Raw genomic sequence first — 26,486 nt, 5'->3', positions numbered from 1 at the left:
AGGTTAAGGAGCTCTCCAGGGCTTAGAGTTGCTATGTCTGCCTGTTCAGTGCCAAGCAACAGGTCTGAGTGTACCACAGCACAGAAGACAGTAATCATCATATCATCCAATTGTTGTACATATTGTTCATGTGTGTTATAATAATAATAATAATAATAATAATAATAATAATAATAATAATAATAATAATAATAATAATAATAATAATAATAAGACTTTCCCCACATTCTTCAGAATAGTAGTAATGTGGCGTGGCTCAGTAAATCAGAAACTTACTGATATCTGTAGGTAGGCACAGCAGCTCTACTGTTTGCTCCAGGCGATGACCTAAAACACAGAAGGAGAGAGAGCATCAAACTGGAGAAGCAGATGAAAGACACATAGTTCAGTACAAAGACTGAACTTTGATCGCATGCAGATTAACACGCATTTGATATGTTGGTGAGTATTTATGGCAGCAGTACAGTAAATGAGAGGGCTCGGCAAAACATTGCAGCACTCATCTGGCAAAAAAAGGTTTAACAGGCTAATGATTTTGCTGAAAGGCAGCCCCATGACATCTTGCATGGCGCTGTGATGTTTTGGCATCTGATAAGCCTTTTATATGCATTAATTCTGTAACTCCAACTTGACTTCCAGGATTGTATTTCATTGTCTCACTGACAACACAGCCTCTTGCACTGTTTTAACAGACTGCTGTTTGCAGTCTGGGCACTCGCACCGCCATATCATTTAGGAAAAATATAAATATCAGATCAGTAAAAAACAATCATACAAAAACTACTTACTTTAAAAAAAAAGCTAATAAATTAACAACATTTGACATTTAATATGCTGTAGTGAGAAACTGAGTGATAAAATGAGTGAGACATTATTCAGGACTTGTAATCAGATGCCACCTCAAACCAAACTCAGCTTTAGCTTTACAACAGGACTTTTTAATGACATGACCCTTTCCAACCCTACATTGTTTGAGACAGAATTGTGTAACAAGATTTCAAGGGTTACAACAAACCCAGTGAAGCAGTACCATTAGCTCAGCTGTATTCTCCCAATCTCTGACAGAAGGACTACTCTATCTGCCACAAAGCCAAGGCCACATGTCACATCTCATCCTCGTGGCCTGGGTACCCTTGTGACAGCCTCAAGGTTGCTGTCCCCACTTGGCAGTTGGATCAGATCAACCAGAAAACATACTAGCAGCACACACACTGTTGGTGTCAGTATGATAGCTCTTTTACAACAGACAGTGGGTGGGTGTGTTGAGTGAAGTGATACACTCAGAGTGGTGAAAACTGGACAGGTGTAATATGCTGTGGCAGTTAGTAGCAGTTAAGTAGCAGAGGCAGTTATGTGCCAAATAAATGAATCTACTACAACTCTCAAATGACACAACGCCATAATTACTGATCAAAGTATAGGATTATCTAAAACCTACTTCAAAAACACCTAGACAGACAGACAGACAGACAGACAGACAGACAGACAGACGGACAGATAGATAGATAGATAGATAGATAGATAGATAGATAGATAGATAGATAGATAGATAGATAGATAGATAGATAGATAGATCTGTATTCATATATGGGATAACCGAGGAAATGCATTCTTGTGAACACATGTAGTAGCCCATATTTCTAAGTCTTAAAAGTGATGATAAATAAACCAGTAGATTTTTAGGATAGCTTTATAGATCAAAACAAGACAGTATTGTTCCCTTCGATTGGTTAGTGATGTCCACCCTACCTTCTCATTAACGATACAATGATGGGGTCTAAAACTGTCAACTGTAATAAATCTAAGAGAACTGTGATACACAGCATCAAGGGGTTTGAGGATATGGGCAACGGCATGCATATAAATTACATCTGCATAGTCAAGCACTGATAAAACATGTTGCCTGTATAATCTGCAATCTACTGAGTCTCTACTTATTTCTAAAAATAGAAACCCATTTTAGATTTAAGCTTTTTAGTGAGTTCCTCAACATGAGTTTGAGTTGAGTTTAATTTGTCATCTAACCAGATAGCCTGGCACTTATAACATTGGACTTTTTAAATTTGAGCCCCAAATATTGTACTACTAGTTAAATGTGCATTTGGGATCTGGTGAAAAGCATGTTATCAGTCTTATCTGGATTTACTAAAAGCTTATGTTTAATCAGGGTCTTTTGAATTGGCAAAAAATCTGCCTTTAAATTGGACAAAGCTTTGTCAATAGACATAAGTAAATTACTGTGTCATCAGCATAATAATGAATTGAGCTGTAACTAACCAATGAGCGAAGGTAATTTATGTATAGTGTGAACAGAATAGGACCTGGTATTGAGTCCAGTGGCACCCCTTGTGTAATTTCAAGGAAACCAGATTGATGACCGTTCACTACTATTGCCTGAGTTCTGCCAGTAAGATAACTGTGAAAGCACTTACATGTATTTGTACCAAAACCAATTGATTTAAGTCTATCCAAAAGAAGAGTATGTACTGGAGTACTGTGTCAAATGCTTTGGACAAATCAATGAACAGGGCAATACAACACTCCTTCTTATCCAGAGAAAAAATTATATCATACCAACTTGCAAGCTGCTGCCAATGTGCTATGTCCAGTTCTGAAACCAGATTTATAGGGGTTTAAAATGCAATACAGAGTTGATTATTGATTACCTTTTCAAAGGTTTTAGCTAAACATGCAAGTTTGGAGATTGGGCAGTAGTTACTTGAATTGAATATTCCGGGATACAAGAGTTAGATTAAAAATATGTGTTAAGGGACAAGCTACTATATCTGGAGCCAGCAACAAGAAACTTGTATTTAAAAGATATGCTTCTATAGCCTTTTTTGGGTCAGTTAAGGCCAGGGCATCAAATACTTCCTCAACAGAGAACTGCCTCAGGGAAAATCTGTGCCCATCTTTGACTGAGGTAAGTGTCGATACTTTCAGATGTTCAGATGACCAGAGGAAATGAAATGACTCTTAAAACTATCACAGAGTTGTTCTTTCTCTGAGACAAGGACATAATCTAACGATAAATACTTTAGTGAGTAAGTATATGACCATGATTTAGTGACTTGTTTTACAAATTTTGCTGGATTTCCACTACAATTGGACAGGGTACCAACAAAATAACAATTAGCATTTCTAATTGCCCTGACTCATTCTCAACTATCTATGATCCATCAATCCAGAAAAGACTTAAAGCCTTGTGCTTTTGTCCATGCTACGTCCATCTCATAAATTTCAGGTGTGAAACATGGATTCATTTTAGATTTGATTCCATATTTCTTAGAGAGAGCATGTTTATTTGCTGAGGAGTTAAAAACTGTGAAATGGCTTTGGGCTAATTCAGTTTCAGGAATAACACATAACCTTGTAATATCACTGAGAAAGAAATCACAAAGAAAAGCCTGCTCAGATTTTTTTTTTTAAAATGTCTCTCTTTATGATAATATGTGATAGAATCTTGTTTTTTGTTTGGAATCTCTAATGCATAAAATTGGACAATGATCACTTAAGTCTAGTGCAAACACACCACTGGCTATGAATTTATATAGTTTGTTTGTTAGGATTATATCTATCAGCTCAAAACAACTGATATGCTGTTGGGTCCTCAGAAAAGATTTACCGGTTTTTCTGACCACATGAAATAGAGAGGTGCAAAATGTTCTTTTGAAGAACAATTGATCAACACTTGCTGACTCATTCTGTTATAGGAGGATAAGAGATTAGCAATGCCCGACAAAGCAGTTATAAGAAAACCTGTCAAGAAGGAGAACAACAACTCAGAAGCTAACGTCTACTTCAATTTGTCCTCAAACATAATAAAAAAAACATTATTCAATACAGTTTTTTTTTCTCATTTTCATTTTTGTACACAATGTACTTGTGACATTGTTTTGACTTTCAATAAATCTCTGGCAGCGTACACCAACATAAATATCTACAGTACATACCTGACCCCATTTACCTTACATGACCTCAACCTGAAAACTGGTTATTATTCCTAAAACAAATGGTTTACTTGTGGAGTTAACAGTTGTTATAATGAGGACAGATTTTCAACCCCCAAAACATGAGAAAGACAAGCACACAGATGATATTAGAAATTGTTACAATGATAATGTCTGTCCCATCTAACCACTGCTGTACCACAGTTCCCCTCCTCCTACTTGCATACAGCCCTGAGGCTTGTATTGGTCCCCCAGGTCCAACTCACACTGCAGCACACTGCAGCTCTACAGTGTTGGAGACAAAACAGTCAGCAGATCATACTCACGACCAACCCACAGGAAGGGGGAAAAAAACATGTAGGAAGAGAATATACTCAAGTCAGCTGTAATCTAGGAATCTTTCAGTACTGTGTAATCGCATACTACATTATCTTAAAAACTGTGAAGCAAATATGTCAAAACCACATTTGTTTTATAGTTGGCCTGAATACAGATAAATGTCTATTTTCATTCATATCTGCTGGTGTTGCTGTCTTTGTGTCTGCTTTTCATATTAATACAGAGACTGGACAACCAAATCAAAGTGCACATGGGCTTGTGATTGAAAATTGCAAACATACAAATGAAAAAATTCACAGGTCCATTGTCACGAGCATTATTAAAAGATGATAATAATAGGCTTGGTGGCAGTATCACATGCAATTAAAATAGTATCAATTTCTTTATGCAAAGGCTCAAATCCGAGTAATTATATGAGAATTTTTATTTTCTCCAATTTAGGCTCAGCAGTACAGCATACTGTACACCAGGCGTATTCAATTAAAATTCACTATGGTCCAATTTGTTATTTTGCAGTGCCTTGAAGTAGCATTGATACATCAGCATCTGTGTCTAGTGGGTAGATTGTAGACTATCAAATAAATACAGTAGAATTCTATAATATGGCAACAACATTTCCTAGTACTTACACTAAACTTGTGGGATTCAAATAAATAATAAAGTAAATAAAATAAGAATGAAAAAGAATAAGATGAATATTTTCTTTTCTTATATCAAATAAAGATGGCATTTCAAAATAAAGTGCATTACATAAAGCTTTTGATTGTGCCTCTTAAACTTAAACCATAAACTTAATTTCACATCTATAACTTTATAACAAAACATCTCAACACATAAATTATTTTTTCTGTGTGTATCTCACTGACAGTCGAGTTTCTCTGCGTGCCCGAATGCACAGATTTGATTGGCTGATTAGTGTCGTAAGAAGATTGGCTATGCACAGTGGTTTGAGAGTTTCTGAGGGCCGCTCCATTTTTACCGTAATAGCTGGAGAAGCTGTGCCCATTAAAATAGAAACGCTCAGACAAAATGTAACAATCCTTAATACTTCATCAGTTAAAGGTCCGGGTCTGGATAGGACAGTGCGTGGGTCCGGATCCGGACCACGGTCCACCTATTAGTGACCTCTGCTGTACACCATGTAGTTTACCAGATGTGTCAAATATCTAAATACAAATACTCTTCAACAGCAACTCCTATAGTGGCACACACTGTCACACACACACAAAAATTAATAACCACACTAATTCATTGATGTATAAGGCTATCCCTTCAGTTTTACAGATTGAGAGTTTGGGGCTTGTATGACTTGATTGCCATGAATGACTGAGCCTTTTAATGCTGCAACAAAAACTGTTAAATATAATTTTGCATGGGGTCAGGTCTTTTTTATATCAGCTGCATTTTTGTATCTTTAGTGTATTTTACAATAAGATAAGAATGCAAACTGCATGCATTGAAAAGGACAAAAAAAACCCCAATTCATTAGGGCTATGGCGTATCAATTACATCAATCAATTATCAAGTCTATAAATGGTCAAACACCTCTGACTTGGTATTGACAAAAAAAACCAATATAATCTGGACTTCTTAAGAATGTTGTATTTGTTATGATAAGCACCTGATCCAGAAAGCGTATGTAAATGCCGTCTACAGACATCAATGCTGTCACATCATCAGTCAATGGCTACTCAACACACACATACATATGTGCACACCTGCAGCTCAGCTCATCAGGGCCCGTCTCCAGTAGGAAATCTATCCACATCTCCATCCTCCCCCCCCCCATCTTCTCTCATGACAGGCAAAGTCTTACAGCACACTGCTCACTCTAAAACCTTGCATAAGCTGTTCCACGGCTTTTTACACCCCGTCAACATTTTACAAGGTTGCCCACAGCTATGCTGTTCTGACCTCGTGTCCGGGAGCAATAACTAAGCTCTCTTTTTTGAATTACAGATGCAATGCACCCAAAGATGGAACAGAGGACGAAATGAGAGAGCTTTAAGTCAGAACAGAGATAAATAAGCCACTGGCTGCTTACTGTCCAGTTCGGATGTCCTGACCTCTATTTTTACTCTCTAAAGTTACAAGCAGTTATCGTTGAGAGGAAACAATTTAGTACAAAAAACCTGTTATTCCACTAATCTTTCAGTTTTATTAAAGAATATGGTTCATCATGATGAATACTGTTCAACATGACAGGGTAAAAATAATGAAGTGCTGTTACTAATGACACACATGTTGTTATTTTCAAATTCGGTATCTATTCAGTTCAAACCCACCACTATTAATTCTCTCATTAGTATTCCTCAGCTAGCCGCAACTCACCCGCAGCTGAGAGGTCAGCAAAGACGGCTCCAATTTCAGCATGCGGCACCAAACCAGAGGACTGTTTTTGAGATTATTGCTGAGCTGTGGAACCACTCTTCTGACCTTTGAAATGTCTCCCAAACCAAACTCAGTAATGTAGGTACGGGAAACCTTGATGCAGTGCTTTGGCAATTAGTTTAATACACAGTACAAAATGTTCAGTGCTGACATGTCAAGTTGTATGAATACATGGAAAAACCTATACCTTACACTTTTTCTTTTGGGTGGTTAAAGTTAACTGTGATAAACATATATTTGAAGTTCTTAAATAACGTAATCAGAAAGTTTCCTAAATGTGAAAAATAGTGTATAACATCTTTATTGCTCTTTTAAGCAAACCCTCAAAATGAGCCTTATTTAAATGATTGGTGTGTTTGTGTTGTAAAAGACAACAAAACAGGCTGTAGGTACAATCACTGATCAATATAAACTGTCAATTCAGTAACATGTTTACCTAACAACTAAAACATAAGATCCGACTCTAAAATTGAAAAAAATATTATAATACAGAGACCAACATTTTGACATCTCTACTTTCTTTTACACCTTACCACTGAACGCATCATTCAGCATAGTTTGATCCTGTGTGCGTGTGCACTCTCCAGAAAGACCTTTCTTACAGAGCACACACCGACCACAGTTAAGATGAGAAACCACCGTATTTATAGTGTTACTTACTACTTACCTTATATTTATGGTAAATGATTAATCGCTCAAAGAAACTAAACTGTATCTTTGTAACTGCACTAATGTAAGCAAAGCACATGTATTTAATCGAGATTTCGTAGTTTAGGCACACTGTGTACATGCACAAACTCAATAACAACATACTTGAGTCTCCTTAATAATGACCTGATATTGATGTGCATGTAAAGACACTCATTAAGACAATCACCACAGCCCTCTAGACACAGACCTGTTGACTATGTAATTCCAAAACAGTGCAAACCTTCAAAAATGACTGTGACACACTGACAACAACAAAATCATAAATTAAATGCAGCACCAGTCAAAAAGTTCACATTTGGTGTTTGACATGTATTATTCAAGGAGAGAAAAATGGATGGAAAATAAATTACTTTTTGACGGGTTTTGACAACAGGAGTTTTGAGATGATTGATCTAAGATTCACAGGGATGTTTAGCCCAGATTATCTGTTAATGTGAGGGGTTTAGAGATCCAATCTTAAACCTCCAGAATTGCTCACAGGTTCATCAGGGCCGCCCCCTAATAATTTCAAACATATTTGATTTTTAGAATTTAAAATCTGATAATTACATCCTTACTTTCTGAGCAGGACCACAATTAATAATGAGAGAGACAAGACTACAAGGAGACGGAAGTGAAATGAGTGGACTTTGGAAAAGGCAACCGCAAAGAAACAACAACAAGCTGTTGTACGAGTGTGTCGGACAACATATGTGAAGTTTCTCCTTGTGTGCGGGATAAAACCTGATTACAAAATCGGTCAGGTTCTTAAAACTTGAGTAGTCTGAGCCCTGCTTTAGTGTATCTACTATTCACCCTCAGATACTTTAATGCTGTTATATATATTGTTGACAATTCCTAAAAGTATACATCTGCTAAAGCTGCCCTTGAAATGATGCATAATGTAATAATGTCTTGTGTGATGTGGGGCTGTTTATGTTATAGGATTTCCTATTGCAATACTGTAACCCAAGAAGTGAGTAATAGCAATAGAAAGATGGCCTACATAACAACACCTAGAACAAAGAGGAAGGTTTGGGCCAGCGATTCAAAGGCACCTGCTGAGCCTGGTGTTTGATGTGTTACTGAGGTTCACCAGAACACACAATAGTTGGCACATCATCAGTTCATCTGCTTGACTACCCATCTCCTCAGACAACCTTACCACCCTTGCTCCAGTCAGTAGGTTAATGCTGCCAGTTGTCTGAGATTATATTGCATTGAAGGTTATTGCTCGATGGCAACTTTAAGCATAGCATATCCAAACAGATGCACCTTGCAACAACTCTCTGTCAAGTTAACATGGAGTCATCAGATATTATTTCTTCCAATTTTGGCTAGAGCTTATTTAAAAGCAAAATCTTTGCTAATAAAACAACGTCTAACCTAAAAAACAACAATGTATGAGGAGTGATAAAATACACATGTAAAACAAACAAAACAACTAGGTTCAACAAGTTTCAAGCATTTTTAGTTACAGCAGATCTTCTGTAGCTAGATGCCATATAAAACAGATAATTATCCTTGACAGAAACAGATCAATATTTCTAATGTGAGACTAAGGTTTAAGGCACCTAAAACATTAACAAATAAGTTATATATAAACACTGAATAAAGCCTTCAAAAGTGAAAGGGTTGTTATTTATTAGCTAACATCCTTTACGTTTATGGTGGATATCATTTTCAATACTCCCATGCCAATATATTTGCCCGATTGTTTAACACAAAGTTATGGAATTTATTGTTTTTGTTTTATCTTTGCTGCTCTTTCTTTCTCATCTCTTCCCTTCCTTCATGTTAGTTATATTTATTTATCTGTGTGGTCCCTTCTTTCTCTCTACACAAGTCCCACTCTATAAATGAAATAACCATCTGCTTGCTCTACATCAGTTTTATCAGACAACTGATGAACAATCATCTCTGCTGTCAATCAACACACATGTCTGGTGATAGAAATAATGGCTCTGAGGCTGCCACTCAAAAGCTGTTCAAGATTCAGCCCTGTTCATATTCATCATGCCTGAACAATAAAAGCATGCACCATTTTCTATGGAAATAGATTTACTGCTGCATCTATTGACAACATTCTGAAATCTCTTGCTGTAGATAAGGAAATTTACCAGATGTGAATTTGTCTGTGCTGCTCCAACAATGACAGCAGCAGATGAGACTCTGCACATCTAAATGCTAATGTCATGCTGCTCCTCAAACAAATGTGCTTGGTAATGAGCTGGCTTGGTGAATGCATCTTAAGCTTAAGTAATGACATAAATGACAGCATACCTAGGGAGAGGAGTCACCTTAGGATTCAGAACACAGCAGGAGGGTTGGTAAAAAAAAATTAGTACATTCAGGTTATGCATACACACTAAACACATTAAAAAAAAGTATGCCCATGTTAATGGAGTTTAGTTCCTTTGATACTCCAAGTTTTCCAATTAAAGGCAGAATAGCTGCATCCTCCTCATTTGTCTACATACAATCTTAAAACATAAAAAGGAAGCTTCTTCCACTAGAACCTTTAACTCCATGGGATCAAATTTAATTTTGCGCTTGCAGGCTTTCTGCCCGTCCAAACTCTCCATTAATACACGGAAAACTTGTATATTTAACTATTTGAGCAGTTATTCTTAGTAGATCACCCGCAAAATGCACGCTAACCAAACGTGCAATCTGTTGCACTGCACATGCAATTTAGTACCCTTTATTTGGGATTTATTTAACAGTAGACAGACAGGAAACAGGAGAAAGAGGGAGGTGTGACATGCAGCAAAGGACCTCCGGCCGGGATTCGAACCGGGGTCGGCTGCGTATGTGGCATGCGCTCTAACCACTCAACCACCTTCCTAGTGAAGCACTTGCCATCATTTGGTTTGAAAAGTGCTATATAAATAAAGATTATAAATTATAAATTATAAATATTATTATCTATTCACCATTTATAACACTTAATAAATTCTAGTTCACTGGAAGGCTGATATGGGTTAATTTTTTTGTTTTACACTACAACAAACGTCATGAGCTGTGTCCAAACTCAAATTTACAATGTATTGCACTACATTTAACCTATGCCATTAAATCTGAGTGTATAAATGCTGAGTGTGTAAATATAAAGCAAGAAATCTTGGTCTGTCTGTATGTGTGTATGTGTCCTTCATATATATATATCGAGAACCATTTGTCCAATTTAATTCATACCTGGCAGCTGTATTAATGGGGAGGTCAGAGGTGACAACAGATAGATACAACACTGGGGAAAAGAGAAAGTAGTGAAAAGCTTTCTCTGGGGGAGAAAAAGCCCATTCACGGCAGATCTAAAGCACAAATAAACAAGCATATAATAATCAACATGTGATTTACTGTGGAGACAGACGCTCATAGTTTCTGTTTCATTTTCCTCTTCTATTTCTCCTTTTCATTAATTCATTCATTCAATACATCCAACAAATGCTGCAGTAAATACAACGAACAACAGACACATCCATGTTTTTCCTCATGTGCGAATGCTGTGTTTCAAGCATGACAACTTAGAGAGAGAGAGCGAGAGAGAGAGAGAGAGAGAGAGAGAGAGAGAGAGAGAGAGAGAGAGAGAGAGAGAGCAGCAAACAAAAGAGACGGAGTGAATGAGATAAATGACAGACCAATCAGTGGTCTGCAGTGTTTTCAGCTTTTAGTATAGGCTCAACTTGAGAAAATTAATTTCACATGGCATACTCTAAAAAGAGAAGTAGATGGTGAAAACAGAGCTTTTTATCAAGAATGGATAGACTCTTAGGCTACTTCCCCACAGGTAGTTCAAACCATTGTGTCTTTTCCTGCTCAACACCCAAGCAGCCGTCTTGGACCGAGGTTGTGGTCTACGGTCGCAAGAGGGACTCAGATGGGTCTGCTTCTCCGCCTTGCCTTAACCTCTCAAACCGCTATACAGGCCTGTCGGCTGACAACCTGGTTCACCCAGATGATCCTCCTGTGGCTCCTCCTCGCCCGGTGACAAAACTGAGGTCCTCCTCATCGGTACCAGATTAACCTTAGCGACACTTAACACTTTCTCCATGTCCATCAACAATTCCACTGTTCTTCCATCCCCTCAGGTAAAGAGCCTGAGTGTCATCCTGGACAGCACATTATCTTTCAAAGCCCACATAAATAACGTTACTCGGTCTGCATACTTCCATCTATGCAACATCAATCGTCTCCGTCAGTCACTTTCACCGACCTGCACCGCTATCCTGGTAAACACCCTGATTTCATCCCGTTTGGACTACTGTAACTCTCTCCTCTTTGGTCTTCCGCGAAAATCTCTTCATAAACTCCAACTGGTAGCCGCTCGTATCATAACCAGAACTCCCTCTATTGAACACATCACTCCTGCGCTGCAGCAACTTCATTGGCTCCCTATCAAATCCCGCATTGACTTTAAGATTCTACTCCTCACTTTCAAGATCCTTCACAACCTGGCACCATCATATCTGTCTGAACTTATTCACATCTACACACCTTCCCGAACTCTCCCATCCTCCTTTGCCAACCAGCTCTTTGCCCCATCTGCCAATTTAACTACCATGGGGTCAAGAGCCTTCAGCCAATCTGCCCCCCGCCTTTGGAACTCTCTCCCACCTGATATTCGCACTTCTGACTCTGTCTCCACCTTTACATCCTGCCTGAAAACGCACCTATTCAGAGTGGCATACTCTGTCTCACACTGACTATGCAATCACATTCTTGTTTATTTATTGTACTAATGCACTTTGTAGTCACATTCATATTTATTCTTTATCTTTGCACTAAATGTTACCTGATTTATATTGTTTGATGTACTGTTGTGTTATATGTGCATTGTAAGGTGTCCTTGAGAACTTTGAAAGGCGCCTTTAAATAAAATGCATTATTAGGGCCCGAGCGGCGACTGCAAGTCGCCTGGCGAAAGCCCTATTGAAATTGTAATGTTTATTATTATTATTATTATTATTATTATTATTATTATTCCGACATTTCGTGCCCCAATTTCGCCCCTTTCCCAAATGCGAAAATGCTTATACTTTTGCACGGACGTCCGGCCTCATCGATATTTTTGGGTGGTCGCACATGGTCGACGCAGAATGGCGGAATAGCGCCCCCTACAAAGTCCAAAAATGCCCATAGGGAATTTTGCTAACTTTGTCCTATGCTCACAAAATTCGGTACACATATGTATTATACCCACATATGCAAAAAAGCCTCTTGACCTCATGACCTCAACCCAACAGGAAGTCGGCCATTTTGGTTTTGATTTTTCCTGCCTAAAATTAACTCCTCCCACAGCGTTCGCCCGATCAAGTTCAAATTAGGTACGCAACATCTCCAGACCTAGCTGAGCTTAAGTTGTGCTCTGCGCATCCGTAGGTCAAAGGGCGTGTCTGCCAGGGCTCAACTAACTTTGGCGTGCTCGCCATGTACATACGAGTGGCTCTCACGCCCACATACTTCATCCAATCAGCTTCAAACTTGCTGGACATGATGATGGCTCCGCCCTGAACGTCCCGATATATTAACTTCCCACGTAACTCATAGCGCCCCCCGGTGGTAACAGGAAGTTAACTAAGATTCATTAAAATTACATACTTTGCCCCATCAACTTCATTCAGAACCAGTTGGTGAAGCTACATTATGAAGACTGTGAAGCTACGAGTAATGGTGTCCGTGTGGCGACGCGGCGACCATCAATTCCTCGCCATGAAAATACGTTTGGCTTTTTGATGGCTTTATTGAACTCGTATCATCATGAAAATTGGTACACAGGTCCAGGGTGCCGACCTCAATGTCTCCATTCGCTCATAGGCGATCTCACTCGTGTCGCCCATAGTGGAAACAGGAAGTGCCATATTTTACATCATCATTGTGCGATTTCCACAAAACTTATTGTTTTGAACGCAACCGCTTGTGTTTTGTTACACTCTACTGCCCCCTGGTGGATGAACTATCAACCTCTCATAACTCCTTCATGCTTTGTCCAATTCACTCCAAACTTCACATGACTGATGAGTGGCCGCCCTGAACACACCAGACCACACCAGACCATATGTGTAACTACCTGTGACTGCCCCCTACTGGATGAACGAAACATTGCATTTTTGGCCTCCTTCCAGGTTTTTTCTCACTTTCTGCTTCACGCCACAGCCCCGCCATGCCTCAGGCCCCACGGTGGCATGGGTGAGCGAGGGCCCGCCATCGCTGCTTGCGGCTTTAATTATTATTATTATTATTATTATTATATAGGCACAAATCTTCTCACACATATACCCACTTATTAATTTTTCAAAGCATTGTAGCAGAAATCAGTCCATTTCGAACCAGTAAAGTATTTGAAGCAAGTAGATCCTTAAAAATAAGGAATAGGCTACACCTGTTATTTCAAAGTGTGGCACATATTTTTATCAACATTTCATGTCTGATTCTCTTCAGGGTGTGAACATTACGTACGTAGTATCCAAAACAAAATTCAAAACTATATTTGTTCTGCTTTTTATCCAACATAATGTAGTTACATGTCTTAATAAAATCTTTAAGCTTTAGTTATACAATGTAAAAGTATATACATTTAGTTACAAATGTTGAACACTGAACCTAAATAAATTAAATAAGTGATTTGAAAGGATTTGGATTAAATATGCAAATTTGATATTGGATTCTGATTTGATTAAATGCTATTTTAATGAAGAGTTTTGTCAATTTAAATGGTGCTACTGACACACTATGCAGAGATAATAAAAAGAGATGGAAATGACATGATAGCTAAATTAATCAGATGGTAATATTATACTGAACCAAATCACACAGGACACAACTGCAAGAGGACAACAGTCTGATGTCATTCACACAGATCCAGTTAACGAATACGGCTGTTTCAATGCTTCTCTCTCTCTCTGGGTGTTGGCGATTCTTTAGTGCCACCCATGAGTAATGCAGCTATGAAAGGGTTTCTCTTTCACCAAGCACTGTGGGAGAACGGTTCCTTTCGCTCTTTCTTTCTTAACCATTTTGCTTTCCTCCCAATGTGACCTGATTTAGTCACAGAGTGTGAAACTGATTTGGACTCATTTACATGCTAATGCCATAAAGAGAGGTGAAATGATATGTATGTATCACATCATTGATTCCGGGGGACACCACCACACTTGGAAAAAATGATCTGTAGTTTAAAAGATATAATTCAAACACTTATTATTCATTAAGGAAAGAGAATAAAGGAAGGGGCTCTTCATTTTACGCCATGAAGTACCATACCTCATTGACACATAACAAAGAGAAATACCTGATAGTGGTCTCAGATGGAAAGCAATATAGTTCTACTACATTAATCTGTTAATCTGTCTGTGTTGAAGATGTTCCTCTGGTCCTTAAAAGGACATGGCTCTGCTCGCTTCAGCATGAGCTTTATGCCAAGAAATACAGGCATTTTATTGTTTTAAAGTGTCACAAATTTTAATATTACAAATTTAGTTAAGTTTATTGTTCCATTTATTTGCTAATTAGGATAAGTCAAGACATTTAAAGAAAACACATATATTATCATCAAATGTGTAATTAGTCTGAAGCAAAGGGCTTTTTGAGAGGTCTGACTAAGATTTCTCTGTTATGAGGCCATCAGATAAATAATTTAAATTAAGATAGTTTTACATGACTGCTAAGACACACTTTTTGAGATTATGTTCCATTTCTCAGAACTCTAAACCCAAATGCATAACTGAAAACTAATCTTCTCAAACATCAAACTTCCATGTCAAAACCCAACTCTCCACTCAAAACCACTGACAAAAAGAGTTGGGAATGACTCATTTTTGTTTATTCATGTTTGATACATTACTACATCCAGTTTGCAAACATGTGCTTGTATCTTACTAATATTAGAGCAGCTAACTTTTCATTTATTATTTTACATTTATATCTGTCTGATAATATCAAAAGGACCTGGGCTGATCATAGGTTATGGTCTGAATTCAAACTGGCATTGTCAGAGAGATGGTACGCATCTTCACTCACTGGGAAACCAGCTATGCAACAAAAGATGTCTGAGAAGACAAGGTTTGAGATTTTTTCTCCTCCTTCCTTTACCAGCAGCAGTCAAAAATGAGAAGAAACTATAGAGACCTGTGGAGTTTTGCTTGCGTAACTACATGTGTTGAAGCAAATACAGTACGCATTTAAAACAGCAGTAAAGATAACATCAGGTTTGTCGGTCAAAATAGTACACCTTTGTGTTTTGAGGATCTTGGATTAGAGACAACTTGGCCTTGGCTTTCACACTGGCCTCAGCACAGTGACATTTTGAACCCTTAGTAAAGTGTAAACAACACATGCTGCTGGCAACAAGAAGATGTCAGCCTGCGACATCTCTCACAGACCTCTCCATGCCTCAACTAGCCACCGCTTTGATATTGATTACCTGAAGGTGCGGGTCACTGACATGTTGAAGAATGTCAAGACTGGCAAGTGTTTGATGCATTGTGTAGATAGACCTCTCAAACCACAATGGGTTTTACAGCACATCCAGAGGAGCAGGACAAAAGAGCTGTTTTTCACAAAGAGGGGGGAATATCGTAACAATAAAGTTATAGCCAAGGTTTAGTTATAGTCAAAGTTTAACACTGGCACATAGGTGATTTTTGTTCTTATTTTCATCGTCTCTGAATGGAAACTATGTTAAAAGTGTCTTTGCACACGATCTGGCTGAACCCATTACAGAGCTCTCAAGGTCCTTTACCCGGGGGGGGAAAAAACAGCTAAACATTAGCTCAGAGACTGACTAACATTTTAAAAAAAAGTCAGGAGCAATGAAACAAGAGTCCCCTTAGGGATGGGAATGGAGAACTGGTTCCAGTTGAGAACTGGTTCTAAATTGTCTGATCCATGAGAATCAGAATCATCGTCTGAGCTTATAAATTCCTTTAATTGATACTGCCACTCCTTCCCAACTGGGCAGCATGTCTGTTACTGTCCGTTTATATCTTATTTTGTAATAACATTAGTGCCACACAGGCAGGCTTAGCAGACTAAGGGGACCTGAATGAAAATGCACACCTTAGTCATATGCATGCTTATTTTCTACTCTGTGTTCAGACTCAAAGATGATAAAACAGTTGTGTTGACGCTGAAAACCTGTGAAGGCCTACTTTTTCACACAGAAAATTGATCAGGAATCAATAAGGAAATCGATAAAGATTCAGGCTGATAAGCAGAATCAATACAATTTTTTCAATTCCCATTCTTACAGAGTCATGCCTGACTGATCCACAATTACCTGTACTTCTGCAGGTTTTCTTTACATGTTTGTAAAAAGGGCCATGATGACGTCATGTACTGTATATCCATGAGGAGAAAGTCAACACTTAAATAAGAACAATGCTCGTCCTCTCAAAGACCTATCATGCATTATCAGATTGATAGTTTCCAGTGAATGAAACCTATAGGCAATAGCTCTGTCTCCAAATCAAAGAAGTTGGTTTTTTTTTTTAACATGACAAAGGCAGAAACACATATCATACTTTTCAGGGAAAAACAGAAATTGAATGAGACAGCGCTGTCAAAACAACTTGAGTAACACTTGTATGGCTATCACATTAATGTGTGCGACACTTGAACAATGTCAAGAACTGGACAACAAGGGCTGACTCAAGTCCATCACGATACCCATGCTTCATTTTGTAACAACTCACTTACATTTCATATGGTCATGATATATGGGAAATTATATCCCAGATGTTTCTGATCACTTCAGCTTTCAAAAACATGAATCAATCCAGTATGCCAGTATGCCATCCATATACTGTGCCATGATCACTGGGTACAGAGTTGAATACAGAATTTTCAGGTCAATTTTGTAAATTAATGTAAAATTGAATATGTAATGCGGCGGCTTCTTATGAGCAGAATCCTCATCTGATATGTGATGGTAAGTCAGTTATCCTTGTAGCTCTGACTGTTTTAATCAAGGCCACATGTGATCCACAAAACCATTGCCCACCGTCATGAACAGTGAATTATGATTAGTTTGTAAACTCTGAGGAAGAAATGTAAAAAGAAAAGCAGCTGCTGGCAAGCTGAAAACCAGAAGATTAAAGCCTTTTCTGTGCAAACAGAACAGCTAGCAAAGCTGTATGATCCAAAGTACACGCTCTGTAGATGTATTAGGTTACTGTGCCATTTCAAATTACCTTATGAAACAGAACCAACAGGGATAGAAAGGTTCAGCAGAGTTCAGTCAATACATTTAGAGGTGAAATGCAAGTCAGACTCATGACCACTGAGCTACACTTCATTCATGTGATTTATATATGCACTTCCTATATTATTTTACAGCTCAGTGTTGGTTTGTGAAGATAAGCCACAGAGAGACAGACTGTAGTGGTGATGTCATAATGACACAAATCCTCCACAGGCAGTAAATAACAAAACAACTCATAGGACACTATGACAGCAGCTGCGATGATTTCACCGGAGTACATGGATATTTTCTGATTCACAGCTATGATCCCTGCATTCCAAACCAATTTGGAAATCATTTCTCAAACAAGTGTCACAACAGTGAAAGTCATGTAAGAACAACTGCAAAAATGTTACCCAATGACATCATCATCAAGTCATCGTAGGTAGTAAATTGTCTTTCACCAACTCTAAAGTCCGAAATAGTGCTAAAATGAGTCGGTTAATTGATTAGATGGTGGACAGAAGACAAATGGGTGAAAATTCTGATAATCAATTAAAAAGTTTTCTTGGCTCTGGGAAATGTTTATTACAATTTTTCTGTTTTCAATTGTTTATGAAAACAACTGGCACTGGAAGCTTAATCAGTAATCAAAAATAATTGTTAATAGCAACCCTGGTCCAAAACCATTTGAACAGCATAACATAACGTTTGCTTGAGGAGGATTTCTCCTTGCAATTTCCCGATCAAAGAGCGCCCTGGAGGCCTAGTGGTTAAGCTGCTGACCATGAACCCCAATACCCCAATATCCCAAGTCATGTCACTCCCCATCCCTCTCTCTCCTCTCATGTCCTCGCATCTCTACACTGTCCCTGTTCAATACAGCTCCTAAAAATGGACAAAGATGGACATGCTATCTTAGTTTTCAGAGTAGTCATTCCCTCTGTTTTGAAACAGGTTTACTATGTAGCAACACAGGAATATATGATATCCAAATAAAATCAACCACAGTGAATTTAACCTACAATAAGCTCTAATGTGTAAATTATACCTAGCTCTGACTCATCTGTAATTCCTCACTACATGTTTGCTGGGTAACACACAGCAACAGTGTAGATCACAGCTCATCCTTTACAAGCTGAATCCTGTGCTTGGAGAAAAACTGCTCACTGTAATTGCTTATACAAAGCTTTGTTTTTTCTTTTTTTTAACAGCAACACAATTGTCTGTAGCAACACTGCAGCACCACTTGTGATATAAATGCCTCATCATAAATCATTGTTTCACTTGCCTTTTTTTGTCTTCATAAGTGGTGCATCAACACCCACCCAACCTTTGCATAGGTTTCATTATCTTGGAATCTTTCATTTTTGCCAAAGGGCATAATAGTCTGTTATTTTACTTCCTCCCACACGAATTATATGACGAGAGTAGAGAACATAAACATTTGGTATGTGAAATCCATAGCTTACAGAGCAAAGCTTTTAAGAAGATAATACACATGATATTATATAATGGATAACTGATTTCCCTGTGGCGGTGCCATTCATGGTGGTAGGGCAGATTCATTCCTCACAAAAGATATTTTTGTATAGCCAACCTTAGTAACAAGTGCATTTAGGTCAATTGTCTGGATAGGCTAATTGTTTAATCACAAATGTCTAAATAGTTATCATTATCTTTTCTAATTTGTGCAGCAGGGCTGCTGGAGGCTGCTGCCCTACTCTGCCTCCTCCCCTGTAGTGCAATTTAGTATCCTCCGGCTGCTGCATGAATAAGATCCTAGCAGGCTGCAGGTAGTGTGTTTGTCCTTCAGTGCAGCTGCTATACAGAAAACCATCACAGGCTCTGGAAAAGGTGAGACAAAGCAGGGGAAAGAAAGAGATAGGCACAATGGGACATTGCAGAGGAAGCTAGGACATATCTAAAGGAAAAAGTAGTAAGTGAAAGGAGACGTAAGAATGACCCAGAGGGAGCAAGTCCGAAAAGACAACCTGACATCCCCACTTTTAACATAGCAGCAAGTCAACATGCGTGTGCATCTTATAGGTTTCTATCATGGCTCTCCAGGGGCCCCTCACTTTCTCTAATAGTCCTGCATTACTCTCCTCTATCTGCCCTCATCCTCTACAGACCTGGTCATCACTTTCTTCCTCAGCTGCGCCACAGCCACTCACTTTTACTCTGTCTGCTCTCCATTCCTTACTATACATAACCATGTTTACCATGTCCGCTCTTAACCTTGTTGTTTGTAGGAGAGTTTTATAGAAATGTCTATTTCATCAGATGTCCTTTTGTTGTCACACGGCATTAAATGTCTCTCTACTCACTACCAATACTACATATTGTACATTCAGATTAGCAGATCAATTATTAAGTCTAAGATTTGAGTGACTGCATAAATTTAATGACATCATTTCCATGATGACACTGTCTTAAATTTCAGCCTGTTAACTAAACGTTTACTTCTGAATTAATTTTAGTGGATTACAATTCTTATATTGACCAAATCAGTATAACTGAGGGAACTGCAAGACATCAAATTGAATCATTTGAAATAAAGCCAAATATTGAATGGAGGCCATAAAGATTTAATATCACAGCAAAAGCTGTAAGGTTTACAGTACTGTTATTAACTTGATGCAGCTTTTCGTATACTGTATATTCCACTGTGTACTGGCATTGACCCCAAGGACAACATTGCTGTTGTTAGAGAAACTAAAAGAAGTGGGCTTGCACTTTAAACACCAGACAGCCTGCAGGGATATCATACAAGTGGGTGATGGCTATTCTGCATGACTGGATGAGGACATCATATAATGCAAAAAGGACCCTGTGTGTCTGTCCCCCACTCCCTCTGAACAATGAACAGCCACAGACACAACGCCCGTCAGCAACTGCCCTCCCCTGTGGCCAGGACTTAGCACAGAGTGGTACACAGCACGGCAGGCACTAAAGGATACACAAATGGTCCTCAGAAATACCCCTACCACACCATCTCTTAAAGTCCCACTGAATTAAACAACTTGAAAAAAACAGCATTTTCAGAAGCTATTCTGATGGGCTTGTTTGCAGGAGTATTTTTTTTTTTTTAAACTTATGTGTCATTCAAAGGGTAGACATGTAAGGAGTAATGCAATAGTAAATGTATCCTGAAAAAAACGAGTTGATACTAGGCTTGAATGAGCCATTTCCACAAGGAGGAACTCTGGTTTCCTGAACATGCCTGGGGTGCCGTTTAATAAAACGATGCAGGAAAGGAATTGTACCATTAAGGACATCTAAAAATTAACGACCTTCCTCATCTTGTGAAACACTAAAGGCCTGTGGCAAAATAACTACAATCGAACATTTTAGGCGGCTGCGCATAGATGAATCACCTAGTAGGCTGTGGTTGCAGTAGGTGTGAGCTGACTTGCAGCTGTAATCTTGTCTGAGTTGCAGTAGGAATAAAGACCACATCAATTGCAAGCGAGAGTTGTTAAAGATATAAACGTTTTCGGTTGAAGCTCACCGCCCCATTGTTGCCACTGATGCTGAGGAAAAATCCCCAGGCTGAGCTGATCAGCATCCACCGCTCCTCCTCCGGATGCCTTGGAGGAGGAATACTATAGCCTCGCTGGACGGAGTGGGTGCAAAACGATGTTTATTTATAATAAGCTGCCCTTATTATATCATTTTCATAAAACTATATCTTACCTGGACAATTTCATGTGCTGATCAATTCACCTCCTTTCGAGAAATATGGGAGATGGTGCTGGCTGGTCGCGCATCGCTCAGTGTGTCACACCGACAGAAAGCGTACTGAGCACAGAGCCTGACAGCGGCGCCCCGGAACGAGTATATGACATAAGACCAGCACACTGCAGTTGTCTGGTTGGTACACCGCCTGCACGAGATCCAGCTGAATACCCCACCCGAGCAGCGCGTGCTCGATGCATCAGATGTCCAAATGATTCAACCAATATAACCAAACCCTGGATTGATTGATTGATTGATTGATTGATTGATTGATTGATTGATTGTACTTTATTCTCAGACAGGTCTGAAATTTTAAGGGAACGCCCCCTTAAATTGAAGAAATGTCGAGTCTTCAAGGCACATGTTGTTTATTGCCTCGATTCATCGTTAAATGATGTCTGTTTCTCATGTTTCACAAAGAAAAGCAACAAATCAACACATTAGAGAAGCTGGAAAAAGCTAAATCCTATTATTTTTTTCAAGTTTTGCTTAGGCCTACTAAAACTTAATTTAATTAAATTTTTTATCAAAATAGCTGCTGATTAATCTGCCAATCATCTAACCTAATCATTAATTGACTAGTGATGAGAGAGGACTTGATTTGTTTTTATTTGAATAACTTTTAGAGGCTTGATGAGATAAAAGACTAAAATCTACAAGACATAAAGCAAAAAATAGAAGAAAGCTTTTTGTAAAAATCTAAATTTTCAAGTGACACCTTGTGGGGGTCCCAAGCCCCAGTAACAACCATTGTTTTAGAGCACAAATCAATAGCTTTACTTTAATTTTAAAACAAATAAAAATGCCTTGGCTGTATTGACAAAACAGACAAACAATAAAACAAAAAAACAAGTTCAGTTTTTGTTTTGTAGTTATAGCAAGTGTTATGTTCTGCAAAAGTCCAGAAGTGACCTGTGACCTCTGCTCCACTCTGCCAGTCAGCAGCACCCACTTCATTATCCATCTCTGTTCACCTGGGCACTCAGGTGCTCCCCATCAGCAGTCAAGCCACTATCTATTTAAGCCTGTTCTGCCAGCTTGTTCTCTATACTCTACTATAGAGTATACACAAGACTCACGCACCATTGGTTTGATGTCCAGGTTAGGACTCTGCTCTGGTAAACGCCTCAGCCTTCTGTCTGCGACTATTTCAGTCTCTGCTCTTCTCATTTCCTGTCTGCCTGTCCCTGTGGCTGCCTGGCTTGTTCCTGCATTGGTTGAACAGTGAGTTTTCCTGTGAGTACTCAACATCAGAGTTCAGCTTTGTCTTCATCATTATCATCGTAGGTGCATCTAGGTCCTGATCTTCTGCCTGACAAACAGAACTTTGCTGCTTTCCTTTTGTTACCCATCGTATCTGCAATAATGGTACTACCAACTATACCTGTGGTGTTTTGTGCTGCAATTAGGTCCAATCCCCTCCCATTGTAAAAAGTCAGGATGCTTTCCAAAATGTCTTAATATATTTATCAATGTACTTCATTCAAAGTTCAGTAAACAGAAAAAAACAAAATTAAACCAATATCTGGTGTGACCACGCTGCCTTTGCCTTTTTTTAAACAGCTCCAGTACACCTGCACTCAGATTTTCAGGTCGATTGTTCCAAACATCTTGGAGAACTTGCTGCAGTTCTATACATTTATGTATGTTGTCTCAGTTCTATCTTTTCATGTAATCCCAGACTGACTTGATGATGTTGAGATAAGGGTTCTGCCATACCATCCGTTGCAGGACCTAACCCTAACTTTTTTTGTTGTTGCTGATGATAGTTCTTTAGGACTCTGGCTGTAGTTTCGTGGTCATGTTACAGAATAAGTTTGGGACTAATCAGACATCTCCCTGACAGTATTGTGTGATAAGAATCTAAACATCAAAAGTGCCTGGGACTTTTGCACAGTACTGTAAATATTAAACTTTCCAATATATTGTATACTGTTTGTGTATGTAGCCTATATAAAGATATACAAAATTAAACTTACAACACCTAAAAGAGGTCCATCAGGTAAAAGGTGTGATTTATTAATTTTGTTCTTGCCTTAAGAGAAATTGGATTTATACACATTGAAAAATCTTTTTGCAAAAACATATTCTCACCCTGTGTCCAAGCAGCATGTTATGCGATATCCAACTTGCATTTCTGTGATCACCCCAACAAAGGTGAATGGAATTCCATTTGTGGTGCTCAAAGCACTGAAATATTGCATTTTAAATATTCAACAGCAATAATCTCATAGGCTTTTTCTTTTGTGGAAAGTGGCAGGTTGTTTACTCTGACATTGAAACTGTTGACTCATATTTGTGGATTATTCAGAAAACGCAGCAACCCTGTTCCTGGAAAGACACTGTTAAACTCATTCTGGAGGTTGCTTTTAATTGTAATCATTGTTTCTATTAACTGTAACCACAATGGATCAGCCCTTGACTTTATTGTGTTAATGCTGAGATGAAACATTTTAATTAATCTGCATTTAAACCAAACTAAATATTTCAGTTAATAGTGATAATAAAAAGGATTCCCTCTTATGTGCTCCAGTTTCAGATGTCATTTAGAGGCCAGCACTGCCACTGAGTGGCCATGTGTTTACATTACAGCAGAATAAAGCACCAATAACATGACAACAGATGGAAAGGGTGGAAATCTGTCACATTAAATCCAGAAATGCCACAGAGAGCCAGACCTAATCCCTTTTACGCAACATTATTTTACCAACAGAACGGGGGGTGTGATCTAGGAGGCTGCCATGCCAGCTCTTCTGGCCTATGTGCGCACACTTCCTCCTACTGATATCTACCCTGCATCATCTTCTTTTGCAGTCTTTTTGTGTGCATTTTGAAGGTTTGTTAAAGTTATCATTGCCAGTTGTCATAGAACTACTTTGTTGTATTACCACTGTCTTGTTTCACATCATGGTGTCACTGCTGCGTTATGTTTATTCATTTATCCATTGGTGCGGAGTCTCTCAATGAGTTGCCTCTGGGGGAAAAAATCAATGTAATGTATTAACTTTAGGGAGATTTGTTCTGGTTTCTTGCCTCAGTTTGGGATGAACAAGAACCACTTTCTGCTGTGGGCAAATTAAAGTTTGACATTTTAGCTGTGTTGTCAGTAACTTTAACACTACTTTCAAGTTTGTTATTTATAAAGCAAACAGACTTTGCACCAAAGTGCTTCACAAAGGCAGGCATATACACTGGAGATGTCTTTCATTCCTTTATTAGAGGTTGATGGTTTTCACTCAGTATTTTTCAGGCAGTCCTGCTGGCCTGTAAATGTTGGGATCTCCTCCCTCACGTCCATGTCGGTTTGCCGCCTGATCAGCCTCTGTGTCCTCAGCATGATGACCCATTCGTTCCTGCACCCACTCTCTGGTATTACTGAAAGGGGAAAACTGAAAATTAATATCAACACAAGCAGATGACAAAATAAGCACTTTCTTGCCTAGTTACAAAGTGCTAAAGGTCCAAGATCAGAAAGATAGGAAGGATGTAATGAAATTATAACTAAATGCAAGGTTGTGGCGTTCTGAACTCGAGGTCTGTACAAGTTTAATTAAATATAAAGAAAATTGTGATATTTCTAATAGTAAATTAGCAGTATTGAGATGAATTCCAATAGAAGTTCTTTGCATATAAAAAACAGCCATCTAATATGTTAGGATGGTGCAGAAAATGGTACTGCTCAATTATTTCACACAGAAGATATATTTTTTAGTTAAGATGTGAAGAAATTAGGCTGTGACTTTGACTTATCTGTATTTCTCGGAGTAGTCTAATTTAAACCTCCAATAAGGTAGTCTTGCAGATTTTTTTTTTTTTATCAGATGGTATTGTAATCAAATGAGAAATACTGTAGGTCTGGTTGCATTAGAAATGAAAGCACATATCATTGTATACTTGTAAATTATTACATGTAGTGGTAATTTATACATAATAATAAAGGGCCAAAATATGATACTTGGCCATAACATTCTACTTTGATACTCTTCTTTTCCAGGTCCTTTTTTAAATGTATAATTTCTTGGAAATTCTGAGTAATTTACAGATGGTTTGTAGGGCCTGTAAAATAAAGTATTAGCAAATTACTTGTGAACAAAAGTCACCAACTGGTGACTTTCTACTCTTTGCCCCTCACCTTATAACTTCAGAAGCCCATCTGCCTCCATTTCCTCTCTGGGCAGCATCATAGTTCCCTCTAGCGTGAAAGTACTTGTCAGAGTTTTTCCAGTTGGCATCCTTCATGTCATCATATGCTCGCCACATATCACGAGCTCCTGGCCAGAAGAACAACGGAACAGAGTTTAGTGAAATAAATGAGAATTCAGAAAAAAGGAGCATGCCCTTGTCATGTAAAATACATAATCATGGATGTATGACATACAGTAGTAAAAAATATACACATTGCTCTTGAGGAGACCCTGAAAAGGCCATATATCTAACCTTGGGCAGCTTCAACAGGAAAGTTGTACCACTGGGTGTTAGTTTCCACCACTAGAATCAGAACTAGTCCTGCTATCAGCAATTTCATGGTTGTAAATGTCTAAGTTGGAAACACAAACTATTATATACAGTACAGCATTAAGATAACACAATATTATATGCATGAATTTATAGTGTTCAGATCATGGTGCTGAATTAAAATCCAAATTTACCTTGAGGTTCCTGCAGAGATTATAGTAAGTCTCAATAGATCATACAGAATCTAACAGTGATGATCCTTCTGATCTGATCTCTTATATTCTATTCTGAAATTAGTTACATGGTAGGATTTCAACAGGAAGGAAATTCTGCCGCATTTGAGAGCTGACTGGATACCTGAAATGTCAGGCAAACAAACTGAGGATATTCCTTAGTTGTGCAACTGCAGTTGTTAGAAAAGGTTGGGAAAACCCTAATCGTTATGTGAAAAAAGCAAAGGTTTAAGAGATTGTTTGCTGCATGTGTCAATATTATTTGTCTTTTAGGCCTTACAGTACATACTGTTCAGGGTCAAATTTGACCCATTTTTACATTTGAGGGCTTTAAAAACACTGTACACACATTTCTGCTAAATGAACCTTTTCCTAACGTGACCCCAAATATACAAACATTTTTTTGATTTTGTGCAGCTGATACACTATATATAAACATGTACAAATTTGACCTGTGTTCATTACAAAAAAATTAAAATCAGCATGAAAACATGTTGCATTCATCAT

The 26,486-nt window shown here is 38.4% G+C and overlaps 2 protein-coding genes across 4 annotated transcripts in view; both read right to left on the bottom strand.

Annotated features, from left to right (window-relative positions):
• apba2b (amyloid beta (A4) precursor protein-binding, family A, member 2b) overlaps positions 1-21,354 on the bottom strand; it is a 68,481-nt gene extending 47,127 nt beyond the window's left edge. The window contains exons 1-3 of one of the 2 annotated variants that reach the window (XM_062423291.1): positions 21,250-21,298; positions 21,065-21,169; positions 277-327 (exon numbers count right to left, since the gene is read on the bottom strand). The gene's annotated coding sequence lies outside the window, so the exon portion shown is untranslated. Of the gene's footprint in view, positions 1-276; positions 328-21,064; positions 21,170-21,249 lie in introns of both variants that reach the window. The other variant, XM_062423281.1, reaches the window with a different exon arrangement.
• Positions 21,355-24,489: 3,135 nt separating this feature from the next.
• Positions 24,490-26,084, bottom strand: saa (serum amyloid A). Of its 2 annotated transcripts, none has more exons than XM_062423259.1 (4): positions 25,941-26,084; positions 25,729-25,828; positions 25,424-25,562; positions 24,490-24,666 (listed from the first exon to the last, which is right to left on the bottom strand). In XM_062423259.1, the coding sequence occupies exons 2-4, from the start codon at positions 25,814-25,816 to the stop codon at positions 24,528-24,530; spliced, it is 366 nt and encodes a 121-aa protein (XP_062279243.1). In that variant the 5' UTR covers positions 25,817-25,828; positions 25,941-26,084; the 3' UTR covers positions 24,490-24,527. The 2 variants fall into 2 exon arrangements, with proteins under 2 accessions (XP_062279243.1, XP_062279254.1); XM_062423270.1 differs by having other exon boundaries at positions 25,729-25,846; positions 25,941-26,046.
• Between the last annotated feature and the right edge of the window lie 402 nt (positions 26,085-26,486).

Source organism: Scomber scombrus, chromosome 1 (genome assembly GCF_963691925.1).
Source record: "Scomber scombrus chromosome 1, fScoSco1.1, whole genome shotgun sequence".
Classification (NCBI taxonomy): domain Eukaryota; kingdom Metazoa; phylum Chordata; class Actinopteri; order Scombriformes; family Scombridae; genus Scomber; species Scomber scombrus.
The sequence above is the reverse complement of the archived record's forward strand: the minus strand, read 5'-3'. Positions and strand labels throughout refer to the sequence as shown.

Excerpts from the sequence above, each read along its gene's own strand:
- saa (XM_062423259.1), bottom strand. The coding sequence starts at position 25,816 with ATGAAATTGCTGATAGCAGGACTAGTTCTGATTCTAGTGGTGGAAACT. Across the intron at positions 25,563-25,728 it reads TCCTGTTGAAGCTGCCCAAG|GAGCTCGTGATATGTGGCGA; the intron begins GTTAGATATATG and ends TCTTCTGGCCAG. Across the intron at positions 24,667-25,423 it reads TGGGCTTCTGAAGTTATAAG|TAATACCAGAGAGTGGGTGC; the intron begins GTGAGGGGCAAA and ends TTCCCCTTTCAG.